Source organism: Salmo salar, chromosome 09, assembly GCF_965601325.2.
Source record: "Salmo salar chromosome 09, fSalSal1, whole genome shotgun sequence".
In the NCBI taxonomy this organism is placed as follows: Eukaryota; Metazoa; Chordata; class Actinopteri; order Salmoniformes; family Salmonidae; genus Salmo; species Salmo salar.
In genome coordinates, this window is record NC_138299.1 from 12,841,521 (window position 1) to 12,858,587 (window position 17,067).

Here is a 17,067-nt window from a genome sequence, read left to right on the forward strand (position 1 = left end):
TTTTTACTGACTCACTGCACTATACAGTGTTTCACTGAACTCTTGGAAGAAGTTGGACGAGTGGAAATGCTGGGCTTGGCTGTGGGTTTTCTCTCACTCATGTGCACACGTGGCGTGTGTGTATGTGTGTGTGTGTGTGTGTGTGTGTAAAATGAGGGTATACATGGTAACGGGACATGTATTCGTACCGAACCGTTTGCTACGGGGACCTCGGTTCGGCTCCGCACTGTGAACCCGAATGAATGAATGAATGAATGAATGAATGAATGAATGAATAGATATGCTAGTGTTGTTGTTGATGAGTAATCGTGTGTTTTCATTTAAGAAAATACAAAGTGTTCTTGATTGTGCTCTCATAAGCCATTATATGACTCTGGATCATATTGTATATGGAATCAGGAATAGCAACACTTTGTATTTTCTTTAATAAACAAAAGAACTACAGTAACTGTTAGCATTTGATTTTCCCGCTGTACAGAAACCGAACCGTGATTCCAAAACCACTATACGTACCGAACCGTATGTTTTGGTGAACCAATACACCCTTAATAGAAGGCATGGCTCCTGGTCTGGAAGACATGAGAGGAGTGTGAAATGCAAAGCTGGAGATGAAAGGAAGGGAGAGACCTGATGGAAAACACAGGAAACATTTTTAAGAGACATGTTCAAAGCCTCCCCTACCTTCTTCCACTCCAGTTAGGCCCAGTCCTAACTGGAGTGTAAATCACACTGTGATGTAGCTCTCTTTTGTAGGAAAATGCCATGAATGTTGGAGTCACTGGGGAAATAGGCCTATGTCAGTTTGTTCTACGTAGCCTAGTGTCAGTCAAATGACGTGTCCCAATACCTGCTGTCAGAGTTTTGGGTGTTTTTAATAAACAGCTGAAGAAGTGCAACTTAAGCATTTTCAATGGAAGAATGTTCATGGATTAAGGGAAACAGGTGTCTGTGTGTTTTACTGCTGTTGGGTATATCACAAAGTGTGTGTTTTTAGATTGTTGACAGACAATCGTTTGCTTCAATTATGTTTGTTTTTCCCTTTAGTGTTTGTGTGTGTGTGTGTGTGTGTGTGTGTGTGTGTGTGTGTGTGTGTGTGTGTGTGTGTGTGTGTGCCGCTTTGAGCGCGTGTGTGTGTTAGGTCTGGTACACTTACTGTATAACCATGTAACTGACAGTTATGTATGAAGACTGGCATGAAAAAAATAACTGTCATAACCATAAAAAAATACATATTTATTATTATGACTTTTTTGGTGGAAAGAAAGCTGAGTGAAGACGGAACGGCCGGGCATTCATGCGGGTGAGACCGTTTCTGCTGTAACATGGAGTCTACAACGTGATGAAACTTTTTTTTTTACTTCTGGCTGAAACAAGTAAGGTGTTGTAGCAAACGAGTTGGGTTGTCTAGGCAACGCCCCCCTCCCTGCAGCAGCAGCAGCACATGCAGTCAGGAGCGGAGGAGAGGAAAATGTGTGTCTTAAAAATTAAACAAACGGTTATTCAAACGGTTATTACTGTAACCACAGTCATTTGGCTGACCAATAACCGGCATTCAAAATTCCATGACTGTCAAAGCCCTAGGTGTGTGTGTGTGTGTGTGTGTGTGTGTGTGTGTGTGTGCGTGCGTGCGTGCGTGCGTGCGTGCGTGCGTGCGTGCGTGCGTGCGTGCGTGCGTGCGTGCGTGCGTGCGTGCGTGCGTGCGTGCGTGCGTGCGTGTGCGTGTGTGTGTGTGTGTGTGTGTGTGTACGCGTCTAGCCTATGCCTTCAGGTTGTTTTTCCTGTAGTGCTCATCATATCTGGTTCCATCCTGCCTGGTCTGACAGGTGCCATGGAGGGATGAGTGAAATAGAGGAGAAGAGATGGAGGTTGATGTTTTGAGCCTTCGGCGCTATGGAGGAGGAGAGAAGTGGCGGGATGAGGGGTAGATATGCAGGGGTCGCGTTAGAGTTGATTAATCGTCATTTTCAAAACAGACCATCAGAAAAATCTGCGTTTTTAAAACATTTCACTCACGTTTTATATTGAAAGTCAAGTGTTTTTTTTGCTTCAACAGAGTGATCAGGGACGTGCAACTATAGCTATCCTTGAGAGAAAATACAGTAGTGCAACACATTCGGCAGAATATAGCTTCATTTTCATCCGATGACAACAGAAGTGTAACGCTATTTGGCTGGAAGCCACACAATTAAATGAGCTTTTGCATGGCCATCAGCCTTCCCTGTAGCTCAGTTGGTAGAGCATGGTGTTTGCAACGCCAGGGTTGTGGGTTCGATTCCCACGGGGGGCCAGCACAGAAAAAAAATGTATGAAATGTATGCATTCACTACTGTAAGTCGCTCTGGATAAGAGCGTCTGCTAAATGACTAAAATGTAAAATGTATATTAATGTTTATCATAGAAATAATGTAGCCAGCTAGATTTTGGAACATTGCTGGGGGGACTTTCTTCCATTCAGCCGCGAGGATTAGTGAAGTCGGGCAATAATGTTGGGCGATTTAGGCTTGGCTCGCAGTCGGCATTCCAATTCATCCCAAGGGGGTTTGATGGGGTTGAGGTCAGGGCTATGTGCAGGCCAGTCAAGTTCTTCCACACTAATCTCGAAAGTATGTGGACACCCCTTCAAATTAGTGGATTCATCTATTTCAGCCACACCCGTTGCTGACCGGTGTATAAAGTCGAGCACACAGCCATGCAATCTCCATAGACAAACATTGACAGTAGAATAGCCTTACTGAAGAGCTCAGTGACTTTCAACGTGGCACCGTCATAGGATGCCACCTTTCCAACAAGTCAGTTCGTCAAATTTCTGCCCTGCTAGAGCTGCCCCGGTCAACTGTAAGTGCTGTTATTGTGAAGTGGAAAAATCGTCTGTCCTCGGTTGCAACACTCACTACCGAGTTCCAAACTGCCTCTGAAATATTTTACCAAATAGGGTTATCTTCTGTATACCAACCCTACCTTGTCACAACACAACTGATTGGCTCAAATGCATTAAGAAGGAAAGAAAATCAAGAAATTAACTTTTAATTAGGCACACCTGTTAATTGAAATGCATTCCAGGTGACTACCTCATGAAGCTGGTTGAGAGAATGCCAAGAGTGCAAAGCTGTCATCAAGGCAAAGGGTGGCTACTTTGAAGAATCTCAAATATAATATATATTTTGATTTGTTTTTAACCTTTTTTTGGTTACTAAATGATTCCATATGTGTTATGTCATAGTGTTGATGTCATTACTATTATTCTACAATGTAGAAAATAGTAAAAATAAAGAAAATTCCTGGAATGAGTAGCTGTGTCCAAACTTTTGACTGGTACTGTATATAGTGTAGCTAGCTAGCTAGGCTAATTGAGCATGCACTTTCTTCCTGCCCTGCAAATACTCCATTTAGATTATGAAATAGCAGCCTACCTGTTGGCTCTTGGTCGTTGTACCATATGCAGTACTTGTCATTTAACTTTTAATTCTATCATTTTAATATCAACCGTTGTTTAGATAATCTCTTAACTTGCTTTGGCACACATGGAGGCTCTATGACTGTAGTGGCGCTTTGGTGACTTGTGATTGGCCGACAACAACAAGCTACACGCACCACTCTGGGCTTTTTTTGGGTTTAGCAGTGGAAAACATACTATTAACGTTTTATCCACAACTCTCTCTCCATCACTGTTGTTATTGACTGTGAAGCCAACATGTTCCCAAACTGGAGATTTAAACAATGATTGAGTATCCTCCAATTCTGGTTTTATCGATCCCACCATTCGCCATCTACAGAGTTCCCGGCTGCACTTCACAAAAGGATTATTTAAAATCCGCCAGTTAAGATTCACATTTTTTTACGGAATAGCCTACAATGTTTTTTCAGATCAGATTTACTCACGAGGCAACGGCATACAACGCAAGTGCGGTGTAGCATCCACTAGAACTATGCTAATTTGTTTGGCTTCAGTTGAGCAGAGCCTTTCAGATTTACTGTATTTAATCTCACAAACCTAATTAAGAAATGGCAACGCTGACTTTTTGACTGCCAGTAAAAAAAAATGTTTTGTGGTTTATGGTGCAGCCTTTTAGATGGAATTGGGTAGTGAGAGATTCATGACACACTGTTGTGGTATGTTTTGTGGCCGCGGTGTGTGTAGCCTCTAGATTACTCTGAGGCTTTAGCAGTGATATACAACTCTAGGCCCAAGGCCAGTCGTCCGAAGATTCTTCCGATAGTCCTATTACTACAGCTGTACAATCTAAACTATCACGTACTGGAATAAATCCTAGAGGATTACATTCAACTCCCATGTCTTCCACCCTGTGGCTGTCTCGGTGGTATGTAGCCAGGCCTATATAAACTGTGTGTGTGTGTGCGCGTGTGTGCAATGTTGTGTGTTGGGGAATGCCAGCCCAGCAGCTGCTGTGAAAGCAGAGCCCCATCCCAAATTGAGGATAAAAAAACCACTGACAGTTTTACAGTGACTCTGTGACAGGAGGAAATCTATTGGCCTGAATGACAGGAAACAAAGCACTGCACAAGAGAGTAAAGAGGATTCCTCCTGCCTCCAGTAGTCGATGCCTGGCTTCATTTACACCAGTCCAGTATTTGGGTTAATTGAGGCATGAATTGCACTTAACAGCCCGGCCAATAAACTCCCACACATAGTTTTGAGGTATAGTTAAAATCAGAGTTATATATATTTTTGTTTTATGTTGTAGTTTTTCAATTTTTTCACATATTATACAAACAAAAATTCCTAAACAAAACCTGTCCAAGTCATTTGTTTATTAGACAGAAATGCTGGTGTTAAATCCATCTATGATTATCATGAAGCATCACTTGTCTGTCCCAATTGTCATATTACTTTTGCTTTGGTCTTCCAACAACATGTGGGAATAGCCACTCTAACGGCTACGTGAATAGGTTTTATTCAGTAGCCTATATCCCCGATATAGCCCCGTCTCCCCTAATCTGCATCAGATGCGTTCATAAATGCGCTGCTACTCACAGAATGTTTCAGAGATATCAAGTTATGATGCTGTGTGCTTTTCATAAAATGCTTGCAGTCAAACAACCAATAATACTGTGCGACTCTGTTTCTTTTTTTTTGGTCCGGCCTGTGTTCTCACCTGTAGCGTACCGCACTACCGTACAAATTGAATCCACTCTTTTTGAGTGAACCACTGTACGTTGTTGTGTAGTGTGCTCCCAAGTGAGGAGTCCAAATGAACCGAATTAAGGGGTAAACACACCAGAGTTCAGAAAAAAAAACGCTCCAAACCAATTCGGTGTGAAAGCCCACAAAGTGAGTGCATTGCCTTGACTCCCGTTGGAGGAGAAGGTCAGTGGAGAACGATCTCAATGGGTTTTGAGAAGGAGGCGAGGACGCAAGGAATCATGGAAATGCAATTGAGATTCTCCCTGTGAATGGTAGGTCTTTTGTGACACGACAATCCTCTTGTTTTAGTCTCCCGAGTTTGATTGTAAGACATTTCTATTCTAAGAATTTTCTAGTACAGGATCAAGGAAGTTGGCTTGATCCATTTGCTTACAGTACCAGTCAAACGTCTGGACACATAATCATTTTATTTTTTACAATTTTCTACATTTTAGAATAATAGTGAAGATATCAAAACTATTAAATAACACATATAGAATCATGTAGTAACCAAAAAAGTGTTAAACAAATCAAAATATATTTTAGATTATTCAAAGTAGCCACCCTTTCTTTGCCTTGATGACAGCTTTGGACACTCTTGGCATTCTCTCAACCAGCTTCATGAGGTAGTCACCTGGAATGCATTTCAATTAACAGTTGTGCCTTGTTAAAAGTTAATTTGGGGAATTTCTTTCCTTAATGCATTTGAGACAATCAGTTGTGTTGTGGCAAGGTAGGGTTGGTATACAGAAGATAGCCCTATTTATTAAAAGACCAAGTCCATATTATGGCATGAACAGCGCAAATAAGCAAAGGGAAACGACAGTCCATCATTACTTTAAGACATGAAGGTCAGTCATTATGGAACATTTCAAGCGCTATGATGAAGCTGGCCCTCATGAGGACCGCCACAGGAAAGGAAGAACCAGAGTTACCTCTGCTGCAGAGGATAAGTTCATTAGAGTTACCAGCCTCAGAAATTGCAGCCCAAATAAATGCTTCACAGAGGTCAAGTAACAGACACATCTCAACATCAACTGTTAAGAGGAGACTACGTGAATCAGGCCTTCATGGTTGAATTGCTGCAAAGAATCCACTACTAAAGGACACCAATAAGAAGAAAACTTGCTTGGGCCAAGAAACACGAGCAATGGATATTAGACCGGTGGAAATCTGTCCTTTGGTCTAATGAGTCCAAATGTGTGATTTTTGGTTCCAATCTCCGTCTTTGAGACGCAGAGTAGATGAACGGATGATCTCCGCATGTGTGGGTTCCCACCGTGAAGCATGGAGGAGGTGTGATGGTGTGGGGGTGCTTTGCCGGTGACACTGTCAGTTATTTATTTTGATTTCAAGGTACAATTAACCAGCATGGCTACCACAGCATTCTGCAGGGATAAGCCATCCCATCTGGTTTGCGCTTAGTGGGACTATCATTTGTTTTTCAACAGGACAATGACCCAACACACCTCTAGGCTGAGTGATGGCTATTTGACCAAGAAGGAGAGCGATGGAGTGCTGTATCAGATGACCTAGGCCTCCACAATCACCCGACCTCAACCCAATTGAGATGGTTTGGGATGAATTGGACCGCAGAGTGAAGGAAAAGCAGCCAACAAGTGCTCAGCATATGTGGGAACTCCTTCAAGTCTGTTGGAAAAGCATTCCAGGTGAAGCTGGTTGAGAGAATGCCAAGAGTGTGCTAAGCTGTCATCAAGGCAAAGGGTGGCTACTTTGAAGAATCTAAAATATATTTGAATTTGTTTAACACTTTTTTGTTACTATATGATTCCATATGTGTTATTCATAGTTTTGATGTCTTCACTATTATTCTAAAATGTAGAAAATAGTAAAAATAAAGAAAAACCATTGAATTAGTAGGTATGTCGAAACTTTTGAGTGGTACTGTATGTCTAGCCTACGTGGTTGTCACAGCTCTGCCAATGGGAGTAAACAAACACACACGCACACACACAGCTACTTGGATGGAACCATTAACAATGATTTCCCAGCCCGTATCAGACAACCTTTTTTTCCACCCCACATGTCATCATCCATAAGGCCATAATGTTTTATGGGTGCAGGTGGTGTGCCTTGCTGGCATGCTGCTAAGCTGGCAGAGCAGATGTCCTCTATCCTCAGTATCCAGACTCGGGCAGGCTGAGACAACATGTCAGTCTGCTGCTGCTGTAACAGCTTGCTGGAGCCAGGCCTGGCTGGGAGGTGTGAATACCAGGGGATGAGATGAGCAAGCTAGTGGGGCGAGGGTAGGTTGGTGGTGGAGTGGAGGGTGGTGGGGTGAGGGCTGGGAAGCAGCTGCCAAATACTTCCACTTTCCGACCATCCATCCATCGCCCACGCCTTCCTCCCTCCCTCCGTGGCTATCAGAGTTAAGCCCAGGGTTGGAGCAAAAACCTACTCTCCAGGAACAGGGTTTGAAAGCCCTGATACGGTCTCTTTATAGAATTCACCTGAACCTAGTCCTGTCTAGTGTTTCCCCTACCTAACCGTCCACATAGGCGTGGTAGTCCACCTTACTGTATAATGGTTTTAGGTTCTGGTCATGTGTTGGTGTTGTGGGTTGGTCTGATAAGAACAGATCAGGGCATTGGGCTAGAGGGAGCAGTCACTGTGCTGGGACAAGGTCAAAGTAACTCTAGCTAGGCTACATTGTTTAGGAAGGGAGTTGGCAGGGCCAACGGGGGATGTGTCTGTGTTTGTTGAAGAAGTAGGACCCTATAAAATCTGCTTTGTGGAAAACGTGGACTGAATCACGGAATCTAGACATAAAAACAGAATTCAACAATATTCAAAAATGTATTGAACCTAATTGGAAATCAACCAAATGTATTGAACTTATTAGAAAATGCATACCTTTGCCCAAGTTATTCATAAGACATTAACAAAATGCATCAGTGATTTGTATTTTCCTTCAACTTTCTGAAACGGTATAGGAATGCTCCTGTCTGTGATGGTCCGTGCCTATGTCTACACTTTGTGGAGCCGTTAGCAATAATGCTAACGATAACCGTCTGCTGGTAGATAGAAGGGGGCTTTCCCAAATACCTTCTAAATTAAATGTTAACTACAAAGTAAAGGTCGACTTGGTATGGCATGGCCGATTAATGGCCGGTTAATTAGGGCCGATTTCAAGTTTTCATAACAATCGGTAATCTGCATTTTTGGACGCCGATTACATTGCACTCCACGAGGAGACTGCGTGTTCCATGAGTGCAGCAAGGAGCCAAAGTAAGTTGCTAGCTAGCATTCAACTTATCTTATAAAAAACAATCAATCTTAACATAATCACTAGTTAACTACACATGGTTTATGATATTACTAGTTTATCTAGCTTGTCCTGAATTGCATATAATCAATGCGGTGCCTGTTAATTGATCATCGAATCATAGCCTACTTTGCCAAACGGGTGATGATTTAACAAGCGCATTCGCAAAGAAAAGCACTGTCATTGCACCAATGTGTACCTAACCATTAACATCAATGCCTTTCTTAAAATCAATACACAAGTATATATTTTTAAACCTGCATATTTAGTTAATATTGCCTGCTAACATGAATTTCTTTTAACTAGGGAAATTGTCACTTCTCTTGCGTTCTGTGCAAGCAGAGTCAGGGTATATGCAGCAGTTTGGGCCACCTGGATCGTTGCGAACTGTGTGAAGACCATTTCTTCCTAACAAAGACCGTAATTAATTTGCCAGAATTTTACATAATTATGACATAACATTGAAGGTTGTGCAATGTAACAGCAATATTTAGACTTAAGGATGCCACCCGTTAGATAAATATGGAACAGTTCCGTATTTCACTGAAAGAATAAACGTTTTGTTTTCGAAATGATAGTTTCTGGATTTGACCATATTAATGACCTAAGGCTCATATTTCTGTGTGTTTATTATATTATACTTAAGGACCTGCCTTACAACAGGCCTACAAGCCCTAAGTCCAGCCTCTTTCAGCCTATTGCGGACAGTCTGAGCACTGATGGAGGGATTGTGCGTTTCTGTTGTAACTCGGGCAGTTGTTGTTGCCATCCTGTACCTGTCCCGCATGTGTGATGTTCGGATGTACCGATCCTGTGCAGGTGTTGTTACACGTGGTCTGCTACTGCGAGGACGATCAGCTGTCCGTCCTGTCTCCCTGTAGCGCTGTCTTAGGCGTCTCACAGTACGGACGTTGCAATTTATTTCCCTGGCCACATCTGCAGTCCTCATGCCTCCTTGCAGCATGCCTAAGCCACGTTCACGCAGATGAGCAGGGGACCCTGGGCATCTTTATTTTGGTGTTTTTCAGAGTCAGTAGAAAGGCCTCTTTAGTGTCTTAAGTTTTTGTAACTGTGACGTTAATTGCCTACCGTCTGTAAGCTGTTAGTGTCTTAACGACCGTTCCACAGGTGCATGTTCATTAATTGTTTATGGTTCATTGAAGCATGGAAACAGTGTTTAAACCCTTTACAATGAAGATCTGTTTAGTTATTTGGATTTTTATGAATTATCTTTGAAAGACAGGGTCCTGAAAAAGGGACGTTTCTCTTTTTGCAGAGTTTATTAGACAGCAAGGTGCTTGAGCCAGGAGGGGATTCTTGCTGTTACCAATCAAAACTTGATTTTGGAATAAGCTAACCACTTGGCTAAAAAGCCTTTACTGAAGTTGCAAGCCAATAATTGCAAGAAACAGCACTCCATTGCTTTTGATTGCTGATAGATAGGTCTAGTGCACGGTTCTGACTACGTCTGCCTGGTGCCCGAACTGCCTATACTGTGCCCCTCCCCTCTCTCTCTGTTTTTCGCTAGCATTGCACCTGGTAGTACAGGTGCAATGCTTAACTATATGAAAGGGAGCAACCTTGAGACCCACACTGTTGCTAGCAGCAGCACAGCTGCATTGTGAATTCACATGGAATTGTCTGAATTTTTCTTATAGTTTGAACGGAAAATTCAACATGAACATAAATTGTCTATTTTTCACATCCCTAGTCAGCATAGCTTCTGATAGATGCACTGGTCTTGATCCTGAACTCTGATTGGCTATGCTGGTCCAGTCCCTGAAGCCTGATTTGGCTATGCTGGCCCATTCACTAAAGCATGATTGGCTATCCTGGTCCCATCCTAGAGGTCCATGTCCACCACCCAGCACTGTCTACTCCTGGGCCTGTGAGATGGAGGCCCACCCCCCTGACATGTTAACTAGTACCCCAGGGGTCTACAATCCTCCCTGCAGTTTCTGGAGATGTGACGCTCACACACACACCTACACACACATGCACTCTCTGCCTGTGGCGCTGTTTGTTATACAGTTGAGCTGATCCCTCACGACAAGCCCAGCCCCAGGTTACTGGAACAGCCTGAGGCCGTATTTATTCCTATCTCTCTCTCTGTCTTTGTGCTAGCCAGCTCTCCTCTGTTGTCGGTAACATTGCCGCATATGCTCCAGCGGGTCTCTCGTTTGTGTGTGTGTGTGTGTGTGTGTGTGTGTGTGTGTGTGTGTGTGTGTGTGTGTGTGTGTGTGTGTGTGTGTGTGTGTGTGTGTGTGTGTGTGTGTGTGTGTGTGTGTGTGTGTGTGTGTGTGTGTGTGTGACTCCATGTCATGATGTGTGCTCTCGCACGTGGCGATTTTTCAGATATGAACTGTGTGTGTACTGTCGCTGTGTAATCTATTATTAAACTAATTTACTAATGGACAACCAGTGTGTGGGACCTTCAAAGGACACACAAAATGTCTGAAAGAGTGTGTGTGCAAATACGTGGGTCATGCATGCTCTCTGATGGGAGCCAGTGTGTTTGTGTAAGAGAGTAACATCCCCAGCATTTTGTGAATGCAGTGTAGAAACGGAGTGTCTCCTTGTCTTTCTCCCACGGCCTGTGTGTTGGAGTGTAATGTTTATATAGGTCATTGTGTTCATGCAGTGCTGTGTAAAGCTTCTGCTCAGCCACAGGGTAGATAAGGGAGTCCTTAAATGCATATTTACCCTGCTGCTCGGCTCAACTCTCCCTCTCTTGTCATTATGTGAATCTCCCTTTCTCTGTCACCCCCCTTTCCCTCTCTCCCCCCTTTCCCTCTCTCTCTCCCTCTATCCCTATCTCCCCCTCCTCCATCCTCTCCTCTGCCATTGAGTGATGCTTTCTCTGTTTGTGTTCAGGTCCACTGAACAAAGTCCAACTGATGACACGGACCAAGAGAGGGGCTTTGTGTCCCATAGACCCTCCCTCTCTCTCTCACTCTCTCTCGGTTTTGCTCGCATAGGGAGCCGGTAGCCAGGACCCCCCTCCTCCCCCCTCCCATGATGTAACCTAGGGGGTTGGAAACAGTAATGAAACATTGTCATAAACAAGGGTTTATCAACTCCAGGCCTCGGCAGCCACAGGGTTGAACATTTTAGAGAGAGAGAGTGTGAAAGACTGAGAGAAGGGGAGAGGGAGCAGGAAGAGTAGAAGCTAGCGTGCATTCCTGTGAGTAGGTTCATGTTAGCTTTATTACCCATGCATCCTGTCTCAAACAGCAAAACAACGCTAATATGAATACTAACTACTGTATCCTCCATTATCTGTAGCTCATCATTGAGATAGACCAGCAGTCTTTCTTTTCTTGACTTATCTAGTGATGATCACATCACTGATAGTAGGATGTAGTCTGAATAAAAATCATTATACTCAAACTATGCTTCTTAAGATCCCAAAGTGGGCCTCTTAAAATGAGCAGGGTTACTGACGGAGAATAATCTCAAAGCCCTCACCAAACTGTGTGTACCCTTGACTAGAGGTCGACCAATTTATGATTTTTCGACGCCGATACCGATTATTGGAGGCCCAAAAAAGGCCGCTGCCGATTAATCGGCCGATGTTTTTTTTACATTTATTTGTAATAATGACAATTACAACAATACTGAATGAACACTTATTTTAACTTAATATAATACATCAATTAAATCAATTTCGCCTCAAATAAATAATGAAACATGTTCAATTTGGTTTAAATAATGCAAAAACAAAATGTTGGAGAAGAAAGTAAAAGTGCAATATGTGCCATGTAAGAAAGCTAACGTTTAAGTTCCTTGCTCAGAACATGAGAACATATGAAAGCTGGTGGTTCCTTTTAACATGAGTCTTCAATATTCCCAGGTAAGAAGTTTTAGGTTGTAGTTATTATAGGAATTATTGGACTATTTCTCTCTATACGATTTGTATTATATATACCTTTGACTATTGGATGTTCTTATAGGCACTTTAGTATTGCCAGTGTAACAGTATAGCTTCTGTCCCTCCCCCCTTTGTTTTGGAGGTTAACCCCCCCCCCCCCCAGATCATTTTTATGTAGAAAGACTGGGAAGTCAAGTTCTTGTGACTTTTTTTAAAAGGACATTCTACTACAAAATGTATGAAAATAAAATTACGCTGACACCATCTAAAATATAATTTCCACCTCCAGAAATGAGTCCAATAACATATTGGTAAAATTATTTGTTCAAATTATTTTAACATACAGTGCATTTTGAAAGTATTCAGACCCCTTGACTTTTTCCACATTTTGTTACATTACAGCCTTATTCTAATGTTGATTAAATTAAACATTTTCCTCAATCTACACACAACCCCATAATGACAAATCTACATTTTTATACATTTATATAAAAAAAAAAGATACCTTATATACATAAGTATTCAGACCCTTTGCTATGAGACTCAAAATTGAGCTCAGGTGCATTCTGTTTCCATTGACAATCCTTGAGATGTTTCTAGAACTTGATTGGAGTCCACCTGTGGTAAATTCAATTGATTGGACATGACTTGGAAAGGCACACAGCTGTCTATATAAGGTCCCACAGTTGACAGTGCATGTCAGAGCAAAAACCAAGCCATGAGGTCAAAGGAATTGTCCGTAGAGCTCAGAGACAGGATTGTGGCAAGGCACAGATCTGGGGAAGGGTACCAGAAAATGTCTGCAGTATTGAAGGTCCCCAAGAACACTGTGGCCTCCATCATTCTTAAATGGAAGACGTTTGGAACCACCAAGACTCTTCCTAGCGCTGGCCGCCCGGCCAAACTGAGCAATCGGCGGAGAAGGGCCTTGGTCAGGGAGGTGACCAAGAACCCAAGGGTCACTCTGACAGAGCTCCAGAATTCATCTGTGGAGATGGTTGTCCTTCTGGAAGGTTCTCCCATCTTTGCAGCACTCCACCAATCAGGCCTTTTATTATAGAATGGCCAGACGAAAGCCACTCCTCAGTAAAAGGCACATTAAAGCCCGCTTGGAGTTTGCCAAAAGGCACCTAAAGGACTCTGACCATGAGACAAGATTCTCTGATCTGATGAAACCAAGATTGAACTCTTTGGCCCAAATGCCAAGCATCACGTCTGGAGGAAACCTGGCACTGCTCATCACCTGATGGCATCCCTAAGTCTAAATATTCCTTTTACATTGCACAACCTTCAATGTTATGTCATAATTACGTAAAATTCTGGCAAATTAGTTCGCAACGAGCCAGGCGGCCCAAAATGTTGCATATACCCTGACTCTGCGTGCAATGAACGCAAGAGAAATGACACAATTTCACCTGGTTAATATTGCCTGCTAACCTGGATTTCTTTTAGCTAAATATGCAGGTTTAAAAATATATACTTCTGTGTATTGATTTTAAGAAAGGCATTGATGTTTATGGTTAGGTACAGTCGTGCAACGATTGTGCTTTTTTCGCAAATGCGCTTTTGTTAAATCATCCCCCGTTTGGCGAAGTCGGCTGTTTTTGTTAGGAAGAAATAGTCTTCACAGTTCGCAACGAGCCAGGCGGCCCAAACTGCTGCATATACCCTGACTCTGTTTGCAAGAGAAGTGACACATTTTCCCTAGTTAAAAGAAATTCATGTTAGCAGGCAATATTAACTAAATATGCCGGTTTAAAAATATATACTTGTGTATTGATTTTAAGAAAGGCATTGATGTTTATGGTTTGAGCAAAATGTACCTAAGCGATTATATGCAACGCAGGACAGGCTAGATTAACTAGTAATATCATCAACCATGTGTAGTTAACTAGTGATTATGATTGATTGATTGTTTTTTATAAGACAAGTTTAATGCTAGCTAGCAACTTACCTTGGCTTCTTACTGCATTCGCGTAACAGGCAGGCTCCTTGTGGAGTGCAATGTAAAGCAGGTGGTTAGAGCGTTGGACTAGTTAACCGTAAGGTTGCAAGATTGAATCCCCGAGCTGACAAGGTAAAAATCTGTCATTCTGCCCCTGAACAAGGCAGTTAACCCACCGTTCCTAGGCCGTCATTGAAAATAAGAATGTGTTCTTAACTGGCTTGCCTAGTTAAATAAAGGTAAAAAAAAAAAAAAAAACGGCCAAATCGGCGTCCAAAAATACCGATTGTTATGAAAACTTGAAATCGGCCCTAATTAATCGGCCATTCCGATTAATCGGTCGACCTCTAACCTTGACGCAGTGCCAGAAGAATTTGTTTTTGGACCTGTCTCAGAAAATCCTGTTACAGTGTGTGATTGTCTGTCTCGGTGTACACTACAGCACATCAGGGCCAGTGTCCACAAAGTTCCTCAGAGTAGGAGTACTGATATAGAATCAGGTTTTCTGTTTGGATCATAATTAATAATATTATATGGACATGGAGGACCTGATCCTAGATCAGCACTCTTACTCAGACTCTTTGTGAATACGGGTCCAGTATGTCCTGGTGTTTGTTTACATGGTGTCTGAGACATGATGCTTTAGTCTAAATGTCCCCCTTTTCTTTCTTTCTTTCTTTCTTTCTTTCTCTCCCTCTACCCATGTGGCCATCCTGTGACCTCGTGTGAACTTCACCAGGAATCAGACCAAGGTAAGTCCAGTACTGTGACTGGCTGCTATTACTATTGATTGTGTTAATGTTTGGTTGGCAATGTTGTTAATGTCTCTGTGTTTACATTCTAGCTACTCTGTATTCATGTGTTTTAGAAAGCAATCATTGTACTTTTATGTTGACATGTACACACCCTGTTAATTTGTATGGCATGTTTATCATTGCCAGTGGTCGACAAGAAACACCCAACGGGCAAAACTGGTTGAAATGACACCATAACAATGCCATTTCAACTGATCATTCCAATATGTTTTGCCCGCGAAATAACAGCTGTTTTAAATCAGTTCTAAACTGTTTTGTTTCCTTCTATGTCTCGTCCCTCAGACCTTTGCCTACGACTACTGTTTCTGGTCCATGGACGAGTCGGAAAAGGACAAGTTTGCAGGTCCGTTTTCATTTTCCTCACGTTAACCTCTCCTCCTCACTTCCCTTCCTTCCCTCTTCTTCCTCCACCTCGTGTATCTACAGGTATCCCTGTGAGCACAAAATGTTGAAAGGACATTGAAACAGTGTATTTTTGGTTGAAAAGACGTTGAAACTGTCTTTTCAACGTCTTTTGCTCAATGGGATAGGTCTGTTCAGGTGGGCTTTAGCTATTCTTTTCAAACATATGTCTCTACAGTGACTAAGGAATTAGGATCCCACCTGAATTCTCTGTCGTTTACTCGCTTGGATGAATCTGTAGGTGAATGTTTCTCGCACTGTTCATGGCTACGGTCTGAAGGTCCTATTTGAAATGAACATGCATAGCTTGTAGCTTATTTTGGAATTGTCTGTGTGCTCCTGATCATTTTCTAAATCACCCCTAAAGGGATCAATAAAGTTGCTTTTGTACTGTTTTATATTGTATAATAATGTGTGGCGTTGTAACGTTGCCTGGTGGTTGTCTCCAGGTCAGGACGTGGTGTTCCAGTGCCTTGGGGAGAGTCTTTTGCACAATGCTTTCCAGGGCTACAATGCCTGCATCTTCGCCTATGGACAGACGGGTATGTTATTACATTATGGGAGAATCTGAATTGCGTTTCCTTTATTCCTTGCGGCCTCTCTCCTCGTCTCCTTCTCCAAACCCATTGGATGAGGTCAGAAGGTCACCATCTCATCCAATGGGTAAGGAGGAGGCGAGGAATCAAGGAAATGCAATTGAGTTTTTCCCTATGACATATGCTATGATTCTAATGGCTGTTCTGATTAGCATGTAACAGATCCTTAGGGGTTCATCTGTCACCTCCCTGCTATGCTCTCCCATTGGCTGTCTCCTCACATCCGTGCTCACCCATTGGCTGTATGTGTGTGTCCCTCCAGGTTCGGGGAAGTCGTACACAATGATGGGTTCGGTGGACTCTCCAGGTCTGATCCCGCGGCTGTGCAGTTCTCTGTTTGACCGGACCCTGCTGGAGCAGAGGGAGGGGGAAGGCTTCACCATAGAGGTCTCCTATATGGAGATATACAACGAGAAGGTCCGCGACCTCCTTGACCCCAAAGGGTATGACCTTTAACCTCCACATGACCACTTGTTTTAGTTAATTGTTTGAATATACTACATTTTGTCTGTGGCCCCATTTTCAAATCATTTAAACACGCTTCCTCACTTGATGTAGTCACTAATAACTCAATTGTTCCATGACATACTGGTAGCTTTCGCCTATCCAGTATGTTTCCAAACATGCTTCGGAGCAGGGCCCCAATGGTTTTGCACACATTTGCACCTGTTTGTCTGCTCACAGTTTCTATGGCTCCCTGCTTGACCCCAAAGGTTATGACCCCGTCACCTCTGACCCCGGCTAAAACAATCAATAGAATAGCAGAGCTGCGTGCCACAGGAGTGGGAGGTCCGACATCTGACGGCCATATGGAGTCAGTCTGCCACATTATACAGATGCTAGAACTTGGCCTAATGATATACCACTTGTATTGATCTGGCTATTGCTGATTCTATTTGGAGAACTGTTGCTTTTACACAGAACGTTGGAGAGTGTATTGGGATACATCTCAAATAGAACACTATTTGAGATTAATTAATTTACAAATAAATTAATACTTTTTTATTCA

General features: G+C 42.7%; 1 protein-coding gene across 4 annotated transcripts in view; it reads left to right on the forward strand.

Annotated features, from left to right (window-relative positions):
• LOC106610714 (kinesin-like protein KIF13B) overlaps positions 1–17,067 on the forward strand; it is an 85,017-nt gene that overhangs the window by 24,708 nt on the left and 43,242 nt on the right. For all 4 annotated transcript variants that reach the window (XM_014210215.3, XM_014210217.3, XM_014210218.3 and 1 more), the window contains exons 4-7: positions 14,985–14,997; positions 15,343–15,403; positions 15,912–16,004; positions 16,321–16,501. In XM_014210215.3, the coding sequence (XP_014065690.2) occupies positions 14,985–14,997; positions 15,343–15,403; positions 15,912–16,004; positions 16,321–16,501 (348 nt within the window). The remainder of the gene's footprint in view (positions 1–14,984; positions 14,998–15,342; positions 15,404–15,911; positions 16,005–16,320; positions 16,502–17,067) is intronic.